Genomic DNA, 25,670 nt, shown 5'->3' with positions numbered 1-25,670 from the left:
GTGACCTTGAGGAAAATTGCTCTGAAGGTAGCTTTTTTCTCTTTAAGCAGAATTGCACACCTAAAATGAGTTCATATCTCTTAAGGCCTTATAGCCAAGAATCTTTTCTCGAATCTTCACCATATTGTGTGTGTGCTTAGCGGATGACGTTGCCACCTGATCAGCATTCAAATCCTAGGAATTCCTGCATTTTGCAGCTCAGAAAACCAAGAACTGGTGAAATCAGGTGACATGCCCAAGTCAGTGTTAATTTTTGGTGGATCCTGGATTTCAGCCCAGCCACTTTCTTAATCATGAGCTTATTTTGCCTAAATGAGGAGTAGCATGTCCAAAGGCATTTACTTCTTTCCACAGCCTGTTTTGATAGAACGTTTGTTTAAAAAAAAAAAAAAAAATCTGTGGTTTGCATTTGCCAAGTCATGTGGAAGAAAACTTTACAGGACCAACTATAATTTCAAGGGTTTGAGAAGCGGGGTAAGTTGGGATATTGTGTTTTTTCTTATACCAGCTGATCAGTGCTATATTACTTTGATGTCAAGTTTGGGCATCTCATTGACCATAATTCTAGCTTGAAAAACTTTCCAGAAATGTAGAGCAGCTTTATTTTTTTTTAAAGATTTTTATTTATCTGACAGAGAGCAATAAGCAGGGGAGCAGCAGAGGGAGAGGGAGAAGCAGACTCCCCGCTGAGCAGGAAGCCCAATGCAGGACTCAACCCCAGGACCCTGGGTTTGTGACCAGAACCGAAAGCAGACGCTTAACCAACTGAGCCACCCAAACATCCCCATAGGGTAGCTTTAATTCTCTGATTGAAATAGGACTTAGTTAACCATATGGACTCTGGAGCCGAAAACTGGAAACTCTTAAGTCGTTATTGTAGCCTCCAACCCAGGTTTGTTAGTGGGTATTAGGAAGGTTTCATGATCTGATCTGAGAAATGTTTGTCCCCCTTCAGCACATGACTGAGCCATCTGTAAATTCTGTGGCAGATCAGTCAACACCAGTTTCGCCTCACAGGCAGAGGGGAAAAGGTCTCTTTTACTCCCACCTTTACACTGGGAGAAATTTTGCCATGTGCTGATGCCTCCTCATTAAGAATGCCATTCACGAAAGCAAGTGAGTTTTGTTTATGTTGAAATTTTTTTTTTTTTGCTTCCCTGGATGTTCAGTGGGAGTCAGCATAATAAATCAGAGGGGATGCAGACCCCCAAATTGTGGCGGGGGGAGGGGTGTCATGCTGGTATAATGGAGGCTCCAGAAAACAGATGCATGTGAATGTTGAGTGGAGGCAGGTGGTGATACCCCTCTCCTGATCACGGAGAGACAGCACACGTGCCCCTGTGAAGCAGGGATCCCTCCTGGATTCCCACAGAGCGGCCTTGAGCCCAAGTCCAGGCTCTCCACACATCTGCTGTAGCAGCCAGCGCTTCCAGCTTTACCCCAATGACTGCACTCGGTCTACGCATTTGCCCCCCTCCAACCCAGGGAAGTCACAAAGGAGACAGATGCCATTAAGAGTGCTGTCTCCCATGCATGTGACCGTGACCGTAAATACCTATCACGGTAACCAGTAATTGTGGAATCGGTACAAAGCAAACGTTCTATTTCATCCTCCTAGCAGACCTGGGTGGGAGCTAAGGGGTCCGGACTGCATCATCTTCTTCCCAAAGGAGGAAACTGGGTCCAGAAGGGGAATGACTTGCCCAGGATCACAGAGCTGGTGTGTTTTAGAAGTATTTATTTATTTATTTATTTATTTTTAAGATTTTATTTTTTATTTGACAGAGAGAGATCACAAGCAGGCAGAGAGGCAGGAAGAGAGAGAGAGGAGGAAGCAGGCTCCCTGCCGAGCAGAGAGCCCGATGCAGGGCTCCATCCCAGGACCCTGGGATCATGACCTGAGCCGAAGGCAGCGGCTTAACCCACTGAGCCACCCAGGCGCCCCGTGTTTTAGAAGTATTTAAATCTAGGGTTTTGTTTTGTTGACGTGAGACCCTTTATGGCTGGCCCGCTTATTCCTTCCTTAGTTGCTTGTTCATTCAGAGATGTTTTTAAAGCATGTGGTTTGTGCCAGGCACAGGCGATTCAGCAAGAAGACCAAGTTCCTGTCTTCAGGCAGCTTGTAGGCTAATGGGGGCGATGAGCAGGTAAAGGAAGGTAATCTGAAATGCAGGTCCTAGGCCTGTTTTATTTAGCTGATCCATGGTTTTCAAAAATCTGAATTGTTTAGAAAATTGGACAATGTTACTTAAAACTCCAGGTGTCTGGGTTCTCCTGATAAATTGGGTGAGGTGGCAATGTTGTCACCTTCTCCTGTGGCATTAGTGGGCTGGATAGAGCTAACCATGGGGATCCCCTTTGGGGGAGAGGGGCACCCGCTGGCCAGCCTGTCAGTCTCTACCCTCCCCTGGCTGTCCCCTGCGTTTGGGTTCCCCTGAGTTGCAGTTGTGACTTAGGGAGAATGGGATGGGCTCTGACCACTGCAAGGGCAGGTTGGGAATGAGACCGAGCCAGGGAAGGCTCCTTGGAGGAGAGGATGTTGAGCTGTGATTTTCACAGAACAGAGAGCAGCCACTAGTGCTCTGGCAGAGCTCTGTGTCAGAGCTGACAGCGAGGCACTTGGTCCTTGCAAGATCCGTATTGCCAGAGGGGAGATGTGGTCACACGGCCCCTTGTCCATGCAAAATAAAGTCTGCTTTTTTTTTTTTTTTAAAGATTTTATTTATTTATTTGACAGAGAGATCACAAGTAGGGAGAGAGGGAAGCAGGCTCCCTGCCGAGCGGAGAGCCCAATGTGGGGCTCGATCCCAGGACCCTGAGATCATGACCTGAGCTGAAGGCAGAGGCTTTAACCCATTGAGCCACCCAGGCGCCCCATAAATTCTCCTTTTGTGCGTAGAATCAGATGCTTTGCTAGGGGATTCAGCCTGTGCAAAGGCACTGGGTTAGTCCATTGTGCTCTTAGGTGGCTTGTGTGTGGAAGGGAACGGGAACAAAGAGTAGGTTTATATGTTTTAACCAGGTCTAGAAAAATCCAGGTTTCCAGCTCACACTTTGTGGCGGCTTTGTGCAATCACCTTTATCTCTTCTGCAAACAGACTGCTCAAGGTACCCCTGGTATTCCAGGCATCACTTTTTCTTTTAAAACTGGTGACTGCCCATGTCCCTCACCCCCTTCTGGAACCTGTATCTGTGGCCAGAGTTCAGGAATTTTTTTTTAATCAGGAATAATTTTTTATGATTCAACCCATCAAATCCTGACAATGTGTCAAGCCAGTGGGGAGAGCTAAAGTGCTTTGCATGATCGCAAAGCATGGCTTGCCTTGGAGGGCTTGGGTTGATGACATGGCGATGCTAAGCTGTCTTTGCTCTGAGACGCTAAAAGGCATGGGGGTGGGGAGCCGTCTGAGGTCCCCAGCTGTTCCTTGAGGTGGGCACTGCTTTTCCTTTGCCCCTGCAGCTGCATGCCGGGGATCTGGGTCACGTGTCAGCTAATGCTGCCGATCCCAGGCAACTTTCTGCTCGATAACCGTTTCCCAAATGGCTACTCGGGGGCCTTTCAGAATTCACAAGAACTGTCAGTTGTTATAGTAACCGGCCCCCTGCTGTCGAGTTGGCCCTGAGATGCCAGTCGAAGCTCTTGGAACAGGCTAACACATAGTCATTAGACAAAAGCAGGGAGAGATTCACTGCTGAAGGTTGCCATTTAAACATATTCCATGACACTGAAAAGAAGGGATTGGTTCTGTTAAGGAGGAAATGGATGGATACGTTTTTTAAAAGCAAACTGACTTTTCAGGAAAGGGAAGCTCCTGTGTTGAGTCTCTTGCTACATAACCAACACCTGTCTTCGGGTTTCTCACAACGAAGTGTCCTCTCTCGAAGGACCGTTTGTGTCTGCCTGTGGCCTTGCTTGGGTGGCCCCCGCAATTATTCCAGATATTAGTTATTGGTTTTGTGGCATTTGCTTCTCAGCGACGTGTTGTCAGTTTACGGGTGGTAGTTTTAAGCGCCTGTGATTGTGTGTGAGGAAAAGCTGCGGAGATAGCCGGCTCAGCTCCAAAATTCCCGAAAGAGTGAATCTGGCAGAATTCAGAGTAAGGCTAAGGGTTGAGAAGAAGTCTAAATATTTTAGGAAGCTGCAAATTTCAAGTTTCTATGAAGATTTGCAAAAACACTCCAACACGCTCGTGATTTCTTCAGATTAATGTTCATCGCTGCACCAAGTACATTCGTGATGTTTGGAGGACAGTTGTAGTTCTGGAATGTTCTCAACAGAGGGAGACAGGGAGTTCTGAATTACTGCGGGCTCCCTGCCCCCCACCCTGACCCACACAGGCTTTTTACATCCTATCCCCAGCTTTCAGCTTCTCCAAATTTTGGTTCCTGTGCCAAGCACTTTTACCCAATATAGAGGCTAATGATTATCAAAATAAATGAAAGGTAGTATTAAAAGATAAGAGAAATCTAACCGTGAGAATTCAAGGATGTTCATCCCAGAGTAAAAAGTACCAGGTGAATCAAAATCTCTCCAGTGTTCTTGGGAATCACACCTGAATTCAGAGTTGTGAGTCGGGCTCAACAGAACTTCCAATGAAAGAGAACTTTGTAGCAAGTCTGCCTTTGCTGTTCTGTCAACAGAGTTTGGAAAGAATAGGACTCATTCCAGTGTGAAACCCTATAGTCTAGGTTATTAGGGAAATAAATGTAATTGAGCAAACACCTTCCAGTGTTACTATGGAATAAAAAATTTATCTTGCAAGAGCTAAAACCAAGACTCAGATGCTGCCGTTATTAAGTTTTACAGGGAAACAGAACGTCAGACCAGGTACATAGATGTAACTCGATGACGGCTTCCCTCCAATTCCCCGTCTGGTTTGTGAATCTGGGAAGTGTCCTGAGAGGAGAGGCATGCCTGGGGAGAAGACAAGACCCGGATTGGTCTAAAGACACCACATTCATGTACATTTGCCACAGACAGAGGGGAGGTTCAGATGATCCCCAGGACATTCTTGCTGAGTTCTATTGACTTTAATGGTGTTTTAAATGATCGCATTTGCCAAAGGATCTTCCCAAAGGTCGAAGGTTAAATGTATGAATGGGAAAATCCAGTCATGATTGGATTTGCGATAGCATTACCTACCATCAACACCGGGAGTCCTACAGGTTTCCAACCTGTAACCATCACTTTAAAGAGCAAAGTTCCCATTTTCCTATTCCTTAAGGAACCGCAAAAAAATCTTGATAAACCCAGTCCCCTTTATGTCTAAGCTTTCTCTTTTGAAAATGCCCCAAATTCGGACTGATGCTGGGTATGTTTGTGTTAGGTGGGAGGGAGGGCATTCATGTGGAACTCTTGGTGGTCGATTGAAAGTACTGTCTTCTATACCTGTTCTCTTTTGTTTTTTGTCTGTTTAGAGGGTGTAACAAAGTAAAGTCCAAGGGCTTTCCCAGACGTTTCCGTGAAGTGCCTTCTTCTGGGGAGAGAGGAGAGAAGGGGAGCAGGTGAGGGGCGGTCAAGCTTAAGCGGGGGATGCCTCTTTGGCTGGGACTGGCTTGCTGGATTTTTGTTTTGTTGCTCTGGGGATGAAAGTCCTGTAGACAGCACAAAACTGCAACTTACCTGTCTTACCCCAACTCCCAAAAGTAAGAATTAGAAATACCAACATGGCTTGCGGGTAGCTGGTAGCAATGAAAGTGTGTCCCGCGTGTGCTTGCTCTGCTTTATTTGGTGGTTTCGGGGTGGGGGGTGTTTCTTTCTAGAAGGGGACATACTGGAATGTTCTGTGTTGGTGTGTCTGTATGTCAGTTGCATCCATTATCTTTCCAAAATTTCAGATGTTTGCATGTTTCAGAGCTGTAAAAAAATGCATGCATTTAGCCTTACAAGTGAAAAATAGCTTTTAGAAATCTAAAGGTATACATAAGCTAAGGAAGAAGAGTAGGAAAGGAAGAGAGAAGTGAGCTAATGGAGATAAAGGACGTGTTTTTCCGTAAGAGTGAAATTTTTTAAAAATGAAAGCACACACGTTCTAGGTGGCTTGAATACTGGGGAAAATTATTGTCCTGGAATGATTTACAGCAAACCTTTAGAAGTCCTGATCATGTGATCTTAATCACCCCACATGGGCCTCTTGATAATATTTTTATAAGGCTTATCTATACAAACTCTAATATGGTAATTAATATTTTAATATTGCCAATTACAATAATTCCCTAATACTGTGTTGTGAGTAGTTTCTTATTACTTTCAGTGAACAAATTTATAGTATTTGCCTTAGAGTTTTTACATGGAATGATTCATCTGCCTTGGTTGAGGATAAGTCAGATCATTGAGATAAAATTTTAGATACCCATCGACTGTAATCAGGTATACTTAGGAGATCTGAGAAGGTAGAGTACAAGAACTATGGAAGATGAATGAGAAATTCTGTGATCTATTCTCTTTTAAGCTACATGGTATGGTTTTGACCTTACAGGGAAAAGGGGTAACTGTAGACACTGGTAATATAATTATTCTTTCTAAGATCTTTCTACTTTTTATTTCAGTGTTCTAATCTGTTTCCAAAACTCCAGTGGTAAAAAGTGAAACAGGAAATCCCTCTGCATAGCTTTAGCTCAATCCCAAGTTCTTGTCTTAGAAAGTACCTTCAACATCATGTAAATGCCTAGTATTCGTGCCCAGTCTGTCATAATGTGTTTCTGACTGTAACACGGTACAGAGTGGCTCAGCTCCCAGGCCCCACAGAGATAACGCCCATCTAATTCAAGGTTCTCTTCAGACACGATGCCACAGCTAGGTGGCCTGATAAATCATAACTCTGATTTATGTTCCTAGCCCCAGATGCGGGAATGGCTTATTACAGATGTATTTTAGTTCCTAGGAGGGTGTATTTTGTCCCACACTGCCCAGTCTCTCTGGTTCCTTCTCCACTTCTGAGTGCCAGAAGCTTGGGGAGAGCATGATGACTTTCATTTAGACCTAGAAGTTAAGTACTGTCCTGGAAAGCTCTAAGTGTTTGTACAATCCACTGATTATGAATCCCGTGTTTTACTTTACTTTGTTGATCATGTAGTAGCAAAGACAGACAGACCTTGGCTCAGAGAGAGACAGGTTCTCACCGTGGGTCTACCTCTTCCCAGCTGTGGGACCTTAAGCAACTGAACAAAGCCCTCTGAGCCTTGTTGTCATCATCTAAGGGTAGGTCCAGTGATAGTTCCTTTTCATGGGGTTGTTGCAGAGAGGAAATGATGGAGTACATGTGAAGTGCTTAGTGCCTGTAATATATTTCCCCACCCAGAGGATGGGACGACAGAGACTCTGAGAAGTTACTTGTCTGGGCTCCATAGCTGTGGTGGCTGAGGTGGGACAGCCCCGTGGTAGTCTGAGTCCTGAGCGGCGCCCCTTCTCCTCACTGCTGGATGGGCTTTGCTAATCAATCCATGATGAAGAGTGGGCCAGGGAGAGGTCCTGTCCTCCAGGGGCTCAGATCACCCCCATTCCTTAGGCGGTTGCCCTGCCATTGTCCGTTCCTCCGGAGCCTACAGTTCCTCGTTCCTCTTGACGGCTGTGTGTGCTGAAGACCACCAGCTCACTCTCCCCCTCCTCCCTCCTTCTTTATCCCAGGAGCCTTGGCAGCAGCCTCCTGACCCAGTTCTATCCTCTGCTGCTCTATAAAAAGCCTCCCAGAGAACAAGGGCCCTGCCCTCCTCTACCAGGCTGCAGGTGCTTCCGGGAAACAGGGCCGTCAGCCTCTCATCTCCTGCCATGGCCTCTTTTTATCCGCTCTCATTTCCTGTCCTGGTCTGCATCCTGTCCAAAATGTGGCAGGAATCAGGAGAAGAGCCCCAAAAGCTGCCTGAATAGCAACCGTCCAGACAGTTAACAGTAGCTGTTGCGAAGTCTATGCACATAAACCCCAGGGTAATAGCCATATGCCTGTTTGGTCTGACCTCACTTGCCTTGAACGGTCCCCGCCCACGGTGGGAGGGGGATGCCTGTGTAGTCTGCACGTGGACAGAGCCCGTGAAGGCCAGACACTGGCTGCAAGAAGTGATAGCCGATTATCCCCCGCCAGAACGGAAAAGGAAAAAAATAAATAACTAAAAATCAGACCCAGGGATGCCTGGGTGGCTCAGTGGGTTAAGCTTCTGCCTTCAGCTCAGGTCATGATCCCAGGGTCCTGGGATCGAGCCCTGCATCGGGCTCTCTGCTCAGCAGGGAGCCTGCTCCTCCCCCGCCCCGCCCCCCCCCTCTCTGCCTGCCTCTCTGCCTACTTGTGATCTCTGTCTGTCAAATAAATAAATAAAATCTTTTAAAAAAATCATGGGGTGCCTGGGTGGCTCAGTGGGTTGAAGCCTCTGCCTTCGGCTCAGGTCATGATCCCAGAGTCCTGGGATCGAGCCCCGCATCGGGCTCTCTGCTCAGAGGGAGCCTGCTTCCTTCTCTCTCCCTGCCTGCTTCTCTGCCTATTTGTGATCTCTGTCAAATAAATAAATGTTTAAAAAAAAAAATCAGACCCAAGTATTTAATTTTCCAATAACACAGTGATTGACTTAAATTATGCATAGGTCATACTTGACGCACTTGAAAATGAAAGAGCTTAATATTCTATATACCCCCCCATCTCCCGTCTGTTCACCCACCCAGCTGACTCCCGCAAATAGGTAACCTCGACTGCTGGTTTGTCCTCCTTCTTCCAGACATTGGGGGCAGGCTGTGTGAGCAAATAGGAACCTCTATCCCCAGACCTTTCACATGGTAGAACGCTGGTACACCTTGCTTGTTTGACTTAATGCACTTTTCTCTAGGTGTCTGTGGTTTCCTCGTTCTTTTTCACGGAAGCACACTGTTCCTCTCTATAGTTGTCCTGATTGATTTCAGCAATCCCGTATGGCCGTCATTTGGGTTGTTCCCAGTCTTTTGTTATTACAAGCAGTCAAGGTGAATAACTTGATGTCCTTGTGCAAGTGGAGGGTCTGTCTGTAGGACAGAGTCGGGAAATGGGCTGTGTCAGGAGCGATAGCCGTTTGTAATTTAGTTGGATGGCGCCAAATTGCCCTCCTTGGTGCCACATGCAGCGCAGCTTCTGTCAGCAACACACAGGAGTCCCCGTTTCCCTGCACCTTACCCAGTACCGTGTGTTGTCAAACGGGGGGTGACTTTTTCCAACCTCATGGGTGGGGGGGAAATGGTGCGTTAGTATAGTTGGACTGTTTTTTCTCTTATCATGAGTGAGGCAGAGTACCTTTCGTGTTCCTGTCCTTTGTGTTTCTTTTGCCCTAAACTGTAGGTCTTTTGCTCATTTTTCCTTTGCATTGTTGGTCTTTTTCTAATCGAGAGAGATGACGGTCAGCAATCAGGGTTGCAGATATTTTTTTTCCTCATCTGTGGTTTGTCTCTGAACTATATTCATGCTGTTTCCTTGACACCATATACTCAAATTTCCCCATAAACTTCTTTGTTGGTTTCCAGATTTTGTGTCTGCATTAGAAAGTCTTCCTCCATTCTGAGATGACTTATTTTAGTACTCTTACGGCTTCAAAGTTTAATGTTGAATTCTTAAATCATTTGGAATTTGACCTGGTTGATAGTGTGATGTCTGGATCAACTTTTCTCTTTCCCAGATGGTCCCAAGTATTTAGAAAGTACTAAATAGGACTCTTTAGTGAAAAGACATGTCATACTTCGCTAAATCCTTAAAATAACACTCTTCCTGGTGAAGTATGACTGACTTAACATGTTCATGAGATAGTCACCAATAAGTGTTTACCGGAACACTATATGTTACAGATGTTAAATCATGTGCAGGGAATAAAATGTGAGTTTTCATTTCCCACCTCCGCCCAAAAGGAGTCAGACCATCCTGTCCCCATTAAGCGCCTCCATCCATGCTGGATTGTGTCCCTGCCTTCAAACAGTGGCAAGGGGAGGTGGAGAGTCCCTTAAGCCTCAGTCCAAAAATTGAGAACCTTCCAGGACAGCTACCTCAAAGCTCCCAACTTGAAGCCTTCTTCTGGGTAAGAGCTCAGAGGACTGGGCAGTGCTGTTAGAGCTCCCTTGCTGAAAGCCAGTCACGACATAAAAACTGCTCTGTTCATGTTCTCGGTCTGGTCAAAATGTGGTTTATGAAATGACCTCTGCTGTCTTATCTCCTGGAAAGCATTAGCACAATTTCAGTCATTCCTAGGACTGAGGATTGGTTGGCAAACTTAATATTGAGCATGAAAGTGTATTGTGCTGAGACCACTTAGGTGCATATAATTTAATTTCCTCCCACATTCCTCAGTCGGTAATTGCAAGCACTTTGTATCCTCCAGTGAAATTCTTGCTGCAGAAATCAGATTTTTGTCACTTGCAGCTATAATAAGAGTTGAATGGGCCACCTCTCCTGACCATGTGAGGTCTAAAATATTTTGAAACCTCTTCTCGTTTGATACACATATCCTCTCTCACACCTCATCTGTCTTCATAGTTTTTGGTTCCCTTTTCCTCTTTCCTTCTTCCCTTCATCTCCTCCTCACATCTGACAGGCTGTACTTATCTAAGGTATGACAACCATATGTCCCAGGATTTCCAGAATTGCCCCGATGTGAAGTATGTCATTTGATGATTCCCAAAAGTACTTTGATATTTGTCAGATCACATGTGCCTTTTACGGTTTGGAGACTATGAAAATGAGCAGTGCAATTCTGAATTCTTCTTTCTAGAAGATTCCGTCCTGGGAAGATAATACAAGGATAAATGGAGTTGTACAAACAGAATCCTTTCACATACAGTAAAGGGAACTGAACGGCAAGTGAGTGGTGGCAGCCGAAAAAAAAGTCAGCTCCGAACTTAAAGTGGGCTCTTTTCCAAGAGGGACCCGGGAGTTACTGCAAGCAGACTCTCCCCTTTGAGGAAAAGCCCAGCAACGCCCACAGGCTTTTCCTTCTATTGTTGTCTTTGTTACTTCAATTTCCAAAAACATTTTGCCCTAATAAATCAATCCCCATCTTTTTAACACAGCCTGCAATCATCTTCCTTGAAGGCATGTGAATGTTCTCAACTTTCTATTTATAAGTGGCTCTTATTCATACATGTTTTACTATAACAGACTCATTCACAAAAGTCAATATTAATGTGCTTTCTGTAGTCAACAGCATGAAAATAAATGGGATTATTAGCAGGCATGGCACTGTAAATTTAAATGAGGGCAGTATATAAATCAGTTAAGATTGCTTAATTAATATGCAGCTGCAGCTCAGCCAACTGCCTGTTCTAGTCCGCCATTAGCATTTTGAGCTGCACGCTGCATGACAGAGTCCTTGTCACCCTGATATGATGATAAAGCCGTGGAGCTTAATTGGAAGACAGTGACTGGGCTTCTGACCCCTACACACCGTTCCATTATTTTGTCATCCCAGGTTTGTGGAAGATTCTAGGAACGGTCTTGTGGTCTTCTCTTGCGTGGGCCCCCGCGGCAGCGAGGTGGAGGGCAGTGTGGTAATAAGCCGGGGACCCAGAATGAGAACAATGGGACCTCTCATCGCTTGTCAGAAGGGACGTATGCTTTGACCCAGATGTCTGTACATCTCAGAAACTGGTCCTGTAAGCAAGGCTGACATGCTGCCTTTTCAGGACCCTTTTCAATACACGGTGGTGCTAAGTGGAATTCCAATATTTCCAATATTCAGCCTTCCCGGACCCAAGATCAGCAGCTTACTCTCGAAAAGTCTCTGTCACCTATTTCCCAGATTCTTACCAGAGGGACAGGAAGGGTTTGTAATTAAGAATGAAGGTAGCAAAGTTTTATCGATGTGAGTATCTGGGGCAAGAAACTGAAGCAACAGAAATGAGTCTTTCCGTTGGACTTTGGTCACTCTGGGGGTTCTGGGTTAAGGGTGTGTCAGATTCCTGGAAGGAGATGGGGAGGGAGAAGTGCAGGTCCAGGTCTAGAGATTTCTTCCTCCTCTTCCTCGTTGGCTGCATTTTAGTCTCTGTAACTTGAGTAATTACCGATGCTGATAAAATGCTGTCAGAGCAGCTGCAGTGCAGTGGAGGAGCGTTTGTCCATCCGTCTATCTGTCTCTCTCATCCAGAGAAGCAGTTAAGCACCCCAGGCCTGTCCCGTGCTGGCTGTGTGCGTGCACACTCTAGTGGGGAGCTCGGAGAGCCGACACTGAGGGCTTGCGGATCCTGGTGGATGTCTACTGTATTTATTGCTTTCTCTCCAGCACAGATTCCTTGGTGTTTGAAAAAACCTCTCTCTTCAAAATCTCTCCCTTAACTGAAGAAATAAGAGGTTATTTGTAGAAATTTTAGTCCAGGACCAAACGATCATGACTTCATGAGTACCCGCTTAATGTGTCCGTGGGCTGTACGCAAGTTTGACTGATCCATCCGTGCACGAGACCTCCAGCACCACACGGGCCTGGACCACGGATCATGGGGTTGGGCTTGAGACCAAAGGACTGCTGGCCAGAATCTGTATCGGTTTGATGAGCTGCTAGAGAAGGTATCCCACGTTATCCTCTTGACTTCCAGTCAAGCCTTTCCTAGAAGTCTTAAAATTTAAGAGCCCACGTTCGTTTTCTAAAAATGGATGAATGGAGAGTGATACGGCAAGTGTGTTTGCATTTTGCTACTTAGAACTTTTCATGAGATGCACTTATATCTAATAGGTTGGCCATCTTCGGTCAAGCACCAGAAACCCTTGGCTTGGATTTAGGATCTGTGTTATAAGAAAAATGTATCCGTTAAAAAATGTATACATTTAAATACATAGACTGGCATTCAATACTGAGAGGCAGGTTTTCTAAGGCATGTAAGGAGTGCACCAACTCAGAGACCGATAAATGCGCATCTCCCTTTTTGTTTGCCTTCTGGTCCCCACAACTCTTGAGTTGGAACTGAGGAGAATGACCTTGTGCCCACCGGGGTGTCTTTATTGTTTGTATTTAGAAGCATTCAGTGAATGTTTGCTGTAACTCTATCTTGATACTTCTTCACGGGGATGAGTTTGAGAGAGCCATCTAACTCCGTGTTTTTCAGTTCCGTTCACATGGTAGGACACTTGGAATAAGGACATCAGAACATCCATGAGTTACTTAACAAGTAAATACAAGTTCAATTCCATGACAGAAACTAAAATTTAATTGGTCGGTAAGCAGAACTGTCCACGAAGGTGACTTAAAGAGTCGCTTTGGGAAGAAAAACTTTCACTTGCGAAGTCTGTGATCTGAGGAGACAGTTCTCCAGTATGGGTGGCAGACGATGATGCTTCAACTTCAGGAAATGCCATCCTCTTTCTGAGAACTTAGGTTCCAACAGAAACAGAGGAGAAGACCTTTCAAATTCTTATTTAAGTATATGAGATGCAGTTTATTTTTTACTGAATTTTAGAGGATTACATTAACGTCCTTGAATTCTCAACTATGGTTTTTTATCCCATCTGGGACCCTATAAATTCTAGATGCTTACTTTTATGGTCACTTTCATGGTATGTGCCATCTGAGACTCTTTTGTTTCTTCGGTGCTTTCTTAAAGTCTGGAACCATTTCCCCTGCCTGTATCACTGCGCTTCTTAACCAGGGACAGCACACACCATTGTCCTCGGGGGAGTTTTTCCAGATGACACAGGCCTGTTCCCCAACCATGGAGCTGCTCAGCTAGAATCACTAGGGGTGGGTTCATCTAGCATGGGCGTTTTAAAAGCTCCCCAGACCAAAGAGATAGATATGTAGCTCACTGATAACCACCGCTTGACTGAAACCTTACTGACTTGTGTGCTTATGTGTGTGAGAGAGAGAGAGAGACTGACTGACTGACTGACTGACTTCAGGACCCTCCAATATGAAGGTGTACCTAATTTAGGAAACTCAGTATCAGCAGAATCTGTTGCAAAGGTAGATTAAGGGAAGCAGAAGTAACCTAATTTGGATCATTGCTAAGCTGTTCAGAGTCATTGGAAAAAATTTAACTGTTCTCAGTTCCCAAGGGAGACATATTGGTGGTGAGTAGAGGGACAATAAGGAAGGGATGAAAGAAAGGGGGAAAGGGAAGAACATAAAATGTATGGTGGGGACCCAACAGACTGTAATTGGTAATTTAACTTGTAAATGTATTTTTCATTCCAAACATGGTGCACTTCATTGTTTTCTTTCCTTTTTTTAAGGTATTTGCTAAGTAAATGTTCATTGTAAAGAAGTGATAATTTTAGAAAAATGGCCCTTTATGATCCAGAATCTGTTTCGTTCAAGGGGCATTTTTAGAATAAGTTGAAAGCGAATCGGACCCGGGCAGAAATTTGAAATTGTATGCACAGTGACCCCCTTGAACATTTTCAGAAATTCTGTCCCCATTCTCCTGAGCTCAAAATGAGAGACAATCCTGCCTCTTCGAACACATCACAGTGGAAGCATTTAGAGGCATGAAAACTTGTGTTTTCTTTTCCCTCATTTTCAAAATCCCTGCCTTTACTTGTTTATCCCTGGATACTGCTGAAGGCCAAAAACAATCTCTTGTGGGACTTCTCTGAAAGGAGTGAGTTCAGACTCAGGGTCATGTTTGGACCCTTGGACCAGCTGCTTTTCTTAGGTATTAAACCCACAGGGTCTATTTTGCACACAGAAGAGTTCACCTCAGTGTGGTCGGTGGTAGTGAAAAGTTGACCCCAAACCAGCATCTGGATCAGCCTCTCAGTCAAAGCAGACCGCCAGGGGCGCCTGGGTCTTTCAGTCGGGTAAGCCTCTGCCTTCTGCTCAGGTCATGATCCCAGAGTCCTGGGATCGAGTCCCGTGTCATGCTCCCTGCTCAGCAGGGCATCTGCTTCTCCCTCTCCTGCTCACCCTGCTTGTGTGCTCGCTCTTTTTTTTCTTTCTCTCCACTCTCTCAAGTGAATAAATAAAATCTTTAAAAAAAAAAAAAAAAAGCAGACCTCTGGTAATTAATGATTAAAGGGCTAAATATCTGACCATGTGACACAGCCATAAAATGGGGGAGAAAGCCAGCATTAATGACTGTGTCAGTTCCTATTTGTTGTAAGGGAGTTAGTACAGTATGGTTTAATTGTGTTACAAACACAACAGAAAAGAACTGTGCGTGTGTCTCTGTGTGGGTGAGATGACAACAGGAGCCCCCGATGCATGTCCTCACTCCATTTTTATTGTCCTGTCCTCCCTGCTCGTCCGATAGCAGCCAAAATGAGCGTTTGGAAGGAAACGAGTCTGACTGTGCCCCCCACTGACTGAAGCCCTTGGTCAGCTTTCCATTTCCCGCAGATACCAGCGACACTTGTGGCTTTGGAGCTGCCACGATCTGGCTCTTGGCCACCCCTCCACCCTTGCCTCCTGCCGCCCTTCCCTGCTTTACCTCTGGCGTCCTTTCCGTTCCTGCAACGCGCAAGCTCACTCTGCTCTTGAACGAGCTCTTTGACCTGCCGGGATCTGTCCTCCCCGACCCTGCCCTTGGCTAATCCTCTTCAGTTGGGTCTCAGCTGTGGTGACAGGCTCAGCCTGTCTTACTCTCTTCATGTCCCTTGACTACGTGAAATCGGTTGTTGACTTGTTTATGGCGGATCTTGACCTAGAGAAGCGCCTTGTCTGTCTTGTTCATACTGCACTGGCCCCTCATCGCAGATGTTGAGGGACAGTAATAAAAGAGGAAGAGCGTGGAAGGATATACTCCTCAAATGCCGATAGTGTTGGTCACTAGGTAGACGATTTGGAGTAACTTTAATTGATTGCTTTTCCTTTTCGTGCCTTTGTATTTCCTAATTTTTCTGCTGACATCATGTATTATGTATGCAATTTGAATGCTTGGCCGGGCTTAAGGAAGCAGCTTTAAAGCTTCTAGGCAGTTGCAGGGAGAAGGCATTGCCTGCCTGCTCCGTGCCGAGCGGGGGGTGCTGGATTGATGTTTGCTGAGTCCCCCGAAACCTTTATTCTGAGGGAAGGTGTTTCCCCAAAGTTCTGCAGGTCATTGTCCACTTGAGTCCTTGTGTGGGAGGAAAGTAGGTTTGACCTGCACCGAGGTGCCAATGTGGAGAGCTGCGTCTCCCAGATTTCTGACCTTCATCTGCGGCAGTGCACTTTTCTCTGACAATCACAGGCTTATTTTGCTCCAGGGAAAATCCATTATACACAGCAGCACATGGCGCACTGGGGTGTGATGTGCTTCGGTACACGCTGCCCTTTTTCTTTTTCCCCAAAGAGAATGCAAAGCTGCTAGCTCCCCACATAACAGTGAGTGGATGGCGTGCCTGCCTTCTTCCAGAAAAAGAATCGATGATACAGTTTATCCTTTCAAGAGTCCCCTGACTTGAGCACTACCTTGACCAATAGCAGTTCCATGTACTAATAGCTTTATATATTAGAAATTTAACAGGTGTAGGAGTTATGTCCCAAAATAGGAGGCTTATTTGCGTGTGTGTGTGTGTGTGTGTGTGTGTGTGTTTGTTTTCAGCTAGTTCAAGTCTGACCTGATGAATTGCATGTCATTTGTTTGGGTGTTGGAGAACACTTCTTTGGGCTACGAAGTTCTGAGTGGTCCAGTATCTCAACAAAGGCAGGTCATCTCTAGCTACGACACTGGGCGGTTAAGGTTGTACCTCACTTGTGGAGTTCATCACCTGTGTTTTTATTTGAATGCTACTTTCTGGAAATCCATGCAAATTTGAGGGAGAGAGGAATCCGAGATTAGAAAATTTGATGACTGATTTAGAAACAGAAAGAAGCTATTCCCTCAGACAAAATCATGGGTGTGTGTGTGTGTGTGTGTGTGTGTGTGTTTTTCCACATGGATTTCCATCATTTTCACATTCAGTAGAAGATCTGGTTATTATCAGAGCCCTAAAACATTTTGTGCATTTCATATCCATGTAGCTTAAGTCAGACTGACTGACGTTCTTTCCAAATTTAGGTAAAGACAGCTAACGATGAATGATGAAAACTTGTTTTATTATTTATATTATGAATGCCAGGCAATTCATGGGGGAGGGGGAACATCATTTGCAAGAGCAGTCCTGCAAGACATGTGCCGAGTAGGAGTGACTTATGTTCAGAACCCCCTAATGGCATGGAGCAGCAGTCCAGATTGCTTCTAGAACAGTGCCCAAATGTACAATCGGTTAGAGCTGCTTTCCGTCTGGAAACAGGCGCTGCTGAAAGAAAAGTGCCGTGCCCAGCGGAATCATTGCAGGATACTTTGGATTAAATGAGCAAAGACAGCTCTGAAGAAAAGTTGACTTACTCTAGTGGTTGGAATGCAGCCCCTGGGAACAGCAGAGCTGGAGTGTGTCATCCGGGCTTGGTGTGGGGCGCCCCAGGAGCGGGCTGGGTCCCAGGGACACCGAGCAGCAGAAGGATGCCGCCTGCTTGGCTAAAAGCCCCAGCAGCAGGGGCAGCTACTGTGAAGCCCCTCGGCCAGATGAACAGGGACCCTTCTCTGGTCACAATAGCCGTTCACGCTGAGCAGCCTCATTAAATATTCAGCCTGTGCTTCCGGCAGCTCATTAGGGCCGCAATGAGCAGTGACGTGGATGCTGGAAAGCCGAGGGCCAGCCGGCATCAGTAGGCAGAGGCTGAGTGAGCTGCTGATGGCTTTTCTGTGCACTGCGTGTCCTGTGATGACCAGTGTTTGCTCCCTGCTTTGCCTGAAGTCCAGGTAAAATAACACAGACAACAGGCAGGGGACACCTGTGAGCTCCAGGTTCTTCTCCCCATTGTTGTCTGGCCAGGGCCCCGGATTCTGAGGGCTTGCCCCCTCCGAGCCCTCCGACCTCTTAGAGAGCTGTGTGTAGCTTTGGGGGCCTTCGGAGCACTGACAATGTGCTGCTATTGTGTACTTGGAGCTGTTTGATGACTGCATTTGGGAGGGTTTGAGGTGTGGTTTTGAACTTGGGGCTGGAGGTGTGGGAAAACCAAATGACTCTTCTTAATGGGTCAAATTTAGAACTATTGTGGGGCCATCCTAACAGTGTGTGGAGCCAATTTTGCTCTGTGGATGCCAAGTTTTGGTGGATTAGAGCAGTTCACTAGTAAGCTTTCTCCTTTCAACTCTCAGGAGAGATATGGTATAATAAAATATATAATACATATATACATGTGTGTGTGTGTGTGTATATATATATATATATATATATTCTTCGGCTATTGGGGATTCTTCCAATAGATGGAATATTGTCCTTCTTAAATCTTGTTACTTTTCCATGGGCTTGCACTCAGTGCTGTGTGGTATTTAAAGCTGGTAAAATCTGTGAGGAAGAATGGGAAAAAATGAACTCCAAGTGTATTTCTCTGGTCTCACTGTTTGCATGTTTTTCTCTTTGCTGCACAGGAAATGTTTTCAGACAGCTCATTTCTATGTGGAAGATAGCAGTTCACCTCGGGTCGTCCCCAATGAAAGTATCCCTATTATCCCTATTCCGGGTAAGTAAGACACACTCTTCTTTCCAGCGGGCTAATCATTTTCCTCTTTTGTTGGTACTTTTGTGTGACACCCATGACAAAATATTATTTTCCTAGCCTTTGAAAGCTTGCCCTAAGAGATCCTTCCCTAAGGGGGATTTAATGAAATCTTTTCTCCTTTACATAACTGCACTGTGATGGAGTCCTCTTTTTAAGAGGAACAAATAGCTATGAGTTAATACAGGAGAGACTCACGGACAGGGAGGGGAAGTACCAGCAGACAAAAGGGAAAACAAAGATCATTTGCAGTCTTCTTGGACCGGGTTTCATTTTGATAGGCAACTTGCGCTTACATTTTTTTTTTTTTTTAAATCACAATTTGTGATAAGGTTTTCTCGAGGTTTCTCTTGAGATTCCTTCCTCTGCAAATACTTTATCTTAGCATTGGAAGTTTTGCTTCTTAGGAACTTGTGGGGAAGTCTCGGGATACACTCTTGGTCCAGGACTCATTTCATGGGTCCTTGGGTAAAAAAGGTGCAACACTCAGCTGGTGTTGGGGGTCGGGACTGGTTGGAATACGATGTAATGTATCCCGGCAGGTGCCGCTGAGAAGTTCGGCAGCTGGTTCGTTGTGGTAGATGGGATGTGGGAACTGAAGATGGCTCCCAGCTTGTTCGTTTGGCATCCCTGCCTTTTTTTGCCAAATCTGAACTTTCTTCCTGTGGGTTTCTTTATGTTCTGGTAAATATCTATCTCTCAATATGTCCGACATCCACCCTCCTGACATTATTTTTTTGGTAACCAGAAGCACTGCTTTTCCCCTAGCGCTGCCTCCCACCCACCCGCAGCTTCCCTCATTCTCCAGAAGGGTCTTCCCCGTCCGATATGCCATGTATTGTAGCTGTTGGTTTATTGTCTTCTTCTCCTACAACAAGAGCTTCATAAAGGCCAGTGGGTGTCTCCTTGGTGCTAGTTAGTCCCCGGCACATAGTAAGCATTCTTTAATTCTCTGAATAAATGAATTCATGTCAGCAAAGCATTATTCGGGTTCCCCAAAGGCTATATCTATGAAGCTCAGAGGTATAGTCGTTCTCTTCATGCCACAGAATGTTTCTGTTGTTGAAAAACCTTCATGAGGGGCACCTGGGTGGCTCAGTGGGTTAAGCGTCTGCCTTTGGCTCAGGTCAGGATCTCAGGGTCCTGGGATAGAGCCCTGCATCGGGCTCCCTGCTCAGTGGGGAGTCTGCTCCTCCCTGTCCCTCTGCCTGTCGCTCCTCCTGCTTGTGAGCATGCCCTCTCTATCAAATAAATAAAATATTTAAAAAACAAAACTTCACTAGGTGCGGTTACGGTTGGGAAGTTAATTGGACCTTTATGTGTCAGTATATGTGAAGTCATTGGGTATTGGTGGAATTGGCCATGTTTTCTCCAATCTGGTCACCTTCTCTCATCAAAGCTTGTCACACAGAAACAAGAGGGGTAGCAGAAAAGCCTCTGGGTGAGTTCTTACTGGATCACTTCATGGCTGCTAATCCATCCCCAGACAGATGGAGTAGGTTTTATGCTCTGTTTCATTCTTCTTCGCTGAGCCTTACCCTTGAGTCTTGGTGGAGGAAATCCCACTCCTGCTTTTGAAAGGTGAAGAAGCAGACAGGGATCCTCAGTCTTGCACTTACACGGAATAAGTAGTTTTGTCCAAGCTCAGGAGTCACGCACTAGCACATGTGTGTAATCATTTTCCTCTTGCGACACCCAGAGTATGTGTTGGCCTCTGGAAAATGCCCGGGGGCTTCTCTTTCCTCTGCCCTGAGTCATCTGACAGATACAGCTGGTGGGTACCTGTGCAGTTGAAATACATTTTAAAAGGTTAGATGGTGAGATACTTCTTGGGCTGTCTTTCCATTTTTCTTTTCTTTTCCCACTGGATGGGGAATCAGAAAACCTAGGATCTCACCCTGCCTCTGCTGTGAAAGCTTTGGCCACTGCCTTGACCCCTCTGAGCCTTAGTTTCCAGAATCTGTAAACAGGATGCTTGATCTCCCCACACTTGAGGCAGTGTTAAAACTCAGGTAAGGTGTTATGTGTAAAACTATTTGGGAAACCATAACCCAGAAATGTCCGTTGTTGAAGCTTTCCTTCCCAAATCACAGTATGGTTCATCCCAGTAGCTGTGGAGAATGAGCATTTGCCTGGTACTCAGGTTAAGATTGTCCCAAACACTGAACCAAATTTAGTTGGTGTGGCCCACCACACCTTGCTCTGTGCCTTGGACTTGAAGATTTTCAGTTCACTAAAATCCTCATAAACTGCCAATCCATTGTGCCTGCCGTGCCACACCGCTGGACAGGTGTTTTCAGTGTTTTCTGCCTCATTTCCCATCTACCTGTTCAATCACCATCGTAAATACAGTAGTTCTCCCCACCCCACCCCCCTTTTTCCGTGAGGCGTATATTCCACCACCCCCAGTGGATTCCTGGAACTTGAGGTCTTATCAAACCCTGTGTATACTGTTTTCTTCTCTACATACATACTTGTGAGGAAGTTGAATTTATGTGTCAGGCTCAGTAAGAGATTCACAATAATAACTAGTAATATAAGAGAAGAATTATAACCATATATTGTAATAAAAGGTACGTGTGTCTGTCTCAGAATATCTCATTGGGCTGTCCTCACCATTCTTGTGATGGTGTGAGATGATAAAATGCCTATGGGACGAGACACGGTGAGGGGAATGACATGGGCATTGTGACGTGGCACTGGGCTCCTGTGGTCCTTCTGACCATACATGGGGAGGAGGGGGAGGGTCACCTGCGTCCGGACTACAGGTGCAGGTAACTAAAGCCCCAGATGAGGGGGAACTACTGTACCCACAACCCAAAGGCATTTCTGGAAATGTGAGTTTTTCCTCATTCCATACTCACTGGTAGTGTAAGTGTATGGAGAGAAAACTGCTCCGGACTCTCCACTGACTGAGAAATCCGTGGTGTTCAGCTGTGCCTCACTGGACATGGTGCAGCCTCGAGGAGCTCTAAGCAGCTGTGGAAGTGAAGGAGTTGGAATCCCTTATGCAGTGTGAGGGTCAAGAACTAGAGAACCAAGATGAAGCCACTCTTCTTCTGTTTTCCCAGGTGGCACAGCCTTCACTAGGGGGAACATGCCAAGACAAATCAACTCATTTCATTTCACCCTTAACTGGGAAGAAGTTGCTCTCCATGACCTTTCTTTAAAGATTTTTCAGTTTTGGGGCGCCTGGGTGGCTCAGTTGGTTAAAGCCTCTGCCTTCGGCTCAGGTCATGGTCTCAGAGTCCTGGGATTGAGCCCCATGTCGGGCTCTCTGCTCAGCAGGGAACCAGCTTCCCCCTCTCTCTCTCTCTCTCTCTCTCTCTCTGCCTGCCTCTCTGCCTACTTGTGATCTCTGTCAAATAAATAAAATCTTTTTAAAAAAAAATTTTTTTTTTCCAGTTTAATCCCATTCTCTCCCTTTCTCGGAAACAACCCCCCACTGACCTGGGTAATAGTCCCATTTGTAAAATATTTTGTCATTTATGATGCACTCTAACCATCCAGTGCTCTCTTTATTCTTCTGGTTTCTTCTGGTTATTAGCATCCAACTGTGTCATGCAGAAGAAATTCAGTACAAGAAAAACACACTTTTTAACAAATTCATGGGCTATTTTCACTCTGGTAAAGTTTTCAACCCTTTTCCTTAGTGGAGACCTCCTTGGGATTCTTCTGAATGATTTACCCTAGGAATTATCTCATTGTTCTTATTTCCAAAAATACAATATTTACAGACTTCATAGGGAGTATTTGTTCTATCTGCTAGAGCTCCGTTATCATTTTTTAAGATTTTTATTTATTTATGAGAGCGAGAGCAAGTGGGATCATGACCTGAGCCTGCGGCAGATGCTTAACCAACTGAGCCACCCAGGCACCCAACCTGAGTTATTTTATCCTTTTTCAAAACCTAATAACAGGACTACTGGGCCTGCGATTTAACAACTTTTATCACTTGAACTCCTTTCCTATAACTGATTGTTTAAAAAAAAAAGAGAGACTTCCAGACCACTGCTCTAGTGAACTCTGAACCATTATACGGGTTAAGAAAGTTACGGATGCATCAGGGCAAGTTTGAGAATTCAGGCACCAAACTGTTACAAAACAGAGCTTCTGGGTCATCCCTGGACTATGTAATAAGCTCTGTTCCGAGAACTTCCTTTACATTTAACCTTGTTTTTAGGAAACATCATCCTACAGTAGATACTGAGTGTTTACTGACGCCATGGATTATTTTCACTACAGTCAGTCCTACAGAGACAGGTGCAGGGGATAGCCTCATCTTACAGCCGCAGAAACTGAGGTTCGGAGACCCTATTAATTCACCCAAGCTGATGGGAAGGGTGGAACTAACATTGGAATTCCTCTGTATGGCTTCAAAGCACAGATGCCTGGGAAATGGCTCTGACACCACCTTGGTCGGCTCTTCCGAAGGTTCTGCTATCTCAAGCCTTCAAGCCCCTCATTTGGATATTGATTCATTAAACCAAAGCCTTTCAAATACATGTGAGCATGCCCTGTAGTCCCCCCCCCCCCAGTTCTTCCACCAGCCCTGACCTTTTGCCTCTCGGCTGAATTCTCTTACAGGCCTCTGAATAGTTTCATTATTCTTTTGTTGAAGTTTCCTCCTTACCAAAAACTCCTCTCTACCTCTGTTACCTAGTCCTTTTTGTTCTCTTACTTTCTAAGAAAAAGGCTCTCCACCCACCTATACTTTCCTTCCCTATGCAAAAATAGGCACATTTCAATATGTGATTGAAATGACATGGGGAGAAATTTATAAATACATTGAAACTTTTGGGTGATTCTGCTGTGGTTGAAGTGCAGAAACAGCTCTGGTCTTCAAATCCCAAAGCACAAGTAGAATCAGTAAGTTAACGCTAACTTTTTCAAAAGTATTATCAAATAAGCAAATGATTAAAGAGAGCTTTGCTAATTGATCACTCGGCCTTTGGAGATAGCCATTCATAGGAATTCTTGAGGAATTCTGAGTTATTAATTTTCCTGAATTGAATTGAAATTCAGGAGTTTAGAATCTTCAGTGTGTTCTCCTGATTTAACATAGCAAAGACGGTCTTGTCAGAATGAGGACATTTTTTTTCCTGATCTCACCTACACTTACGTAAAATGCGGAAGTGCTAGAGAATGTGAATGCGATGGCTAAGGCCGGGTAGCCACAGTAGAAATAACTCTTTCAGATACAAGAGTATTTATCCAACATGAAAGAAATTAAAGAAGTGCTTTTGGAGTTAGGTTCCAGTCACCATAGAAGTGACATCAATTCTGTCATCAGGACAATTTGGAGTTACAGTGCCTGCTGCATATATGGGAACAGTGGTTAGTTGGTTGGTTAGTTTTCCAGATAAGTTGAACTCTGACTTGTTCAGGAGAATGAAAGGGGCTTTGACTCTTAATATCTTTCACTAACAATTTTTCAGAATCCAATGTTCCATGGTTATAGATTCTCCATTGTTACCCGGGAAGGTAAAGCATAATTGAATGCAATAACTTAGTGGATCAGTCCCCTCATAATGCTAAGTAATACTTAATTCTGTGACATTTTTAAGATACTGAGGTGGTAAAACTGTTCCTTTAAGATCCACATTATTCTTAACATCTGCAAGTACTTTTAAAAATTTAGACTTTTCAGGGCACCTGAGTAGCTCAGTTAGTTAGGCGTCTGTCTTCACCTCGGTCGTGATCCCGTGGTCCTGGGATCAAGCACGCACCCGGCTCCCTGCTCATCAGCAAGCCCGCTTCTCCCTCTCCCACTTCCACTGCTTGTGTCCCCTCTCTCGTTGTGTCTCTGTCAAATAAAATCTTGGAAAAAAAAATCTAGACTTTTCGATCAGGACATACCCATTTTAAAGGACAAACTTCAATAATACATTCATTGCAGTTACCGAAGTGTTACATACGTATGTCATTTACAGATAGGTTTCACTGCATTATAGTATTCTTTCAGACTTTCACTATATTATAGTTTTTTAAAATCAAAACTTAGCTCATGCAATTAACCTGATTAATGAGTATGTTGTATGGGTTTTTCCAAATGTGCATATTGTCAGACGCAGATGTCCTTAGAAATGCTTTCTTTGTGGAAATCAGAGGATCTAACTTGCTAATAAAAGCATTACAAAACAAAATGTTGCTGCTAACCAGTAGCTTGGAAATCCAGAAATGATTCATGCCTTTCCAGCAGTTAAAATACATCTTAATAATTTGAAGGTCACTGGCTTCAGCAGGAGGCCAGCATATAAAGGGGTTTTAAACATGCAGTTTAAAACCCTTGGGATTAAACCAACCTTGTTGGCATATTTTATTTATACAGAGATTATCTCCAAAGGAGATTCATTGGTCTTTTGACTATAATGAAACCTTTTCTTTATTGACTTCATTGTGTCATAAATGAAAAGAGATTTCTTTTTATGGCAGGAAATAAAATGTTCCAATCTCCACAACACTCCCTGCATCCAAAGAGTCTGATTTAGACAAAACTCTGCTTGTCGTGCCCTAACGTGGAAACTAAAATCCCAATAATGTTCTTTAATTTCATGTTTGCTTTATCTTCCTAAGCGAACACAGAGGTATTACCAAATGCAGAAAGAGGCCTGAACTTGGCCTCTGGGAGCTGAGCAGATAGGCAAGAAGGGACGGAGTTCCTGAAATCCAGGTCTGTCCACTAGAGGGTGGTAAAGAGCCCAGTTGTGGGATGTGGGGGTGCAGGGGGGTAAGGTCTGAGCAGGAGGGACTTGACCCAGGGACTGTGTTGAGAGTTATAGGATCCCCCTGCTGAGAGACAGAATTGGCATAGGGTTGCAGGAACTACTGTGGGTTAAAGGAACTTCACAGAGATGGGTGGCAGAGTGGGTGGTTGATGGAAGGCCCTCTGGAATGGTAATGGTAATTATATGTGTACCCGCACTTGCTGGTATGGGTATTATCTTAAACATATGTTAAGCCAGTCAATCCCAGCATTAAGCATCTTGGCAGGAGGGTAAACACTTTAACACTTCATTTTACCTGGCATCATGAACATGATCAGAATACCAGTGTGAATTTTCCAGGTTGACTGAAACTTACAGTTAAAGCCAAAGTGTATCATTTCATTCCTTTTAAGTCAGGAAGTTTCTTTAAAAACCGTGATTGAGGGCCCCTGTGTGGCTCAGTTGGCTGAGTGTCTTCAGCTCAAGTCATGATCTCAGGGTCCTGGGATCGAACCCCAC

General features: G+C 44.9%; 1 protein-coding gene across 3 annotated transcripts in view; it reads left to right on the top strand.

The window, feature by feature from the left end:
- The window catches only part of PTPRG (protein tyrosine phosphatase receptor type G), a 709,729-nt gene that overhangs the window by 634,268 nt on the left and 49,791 nt on the right, over positions 1-25,670 (top strand). For 2 of the 3 annotated variants that reach the window (XM_044253275.1, XM_044253274.1), the window contains exons 14-15: positions 5,419-5,505; positions 18,317-18,408. In XM_044253275.1, the coding sequence (XP_044109210.1) occupies positions 5,419-5,505; positions 18,317-18,408 (179 nt within the window). The remainder of the gene's footprint in view (positions 1-5,418; positions 5,506-18,316; positions 18,409-25,670) is intronic. The other variant, XM_044253276.1, reaches the window with a different exon arrangement.

Source organism: Neovison vison, chromosome 6 (genome assembly GCF_020171115.1).
Source record: "Neovison vison isolate M4711 chromosome 6, ASM_NN_V1, whole genome shotgun sequence".
Taxonomy (NCBI): domain Eukaryota; kingdom Metazoa; phylum Chordata; class Mammalia; order Carnivora; family Mustelidae; genus Neogale; species Neogale vison.
The sequence above is the reverse complement of the archived record's forward strand: the minus strand, read 5'-3'. Positions and strand labels throughout refer to the sequence as shown.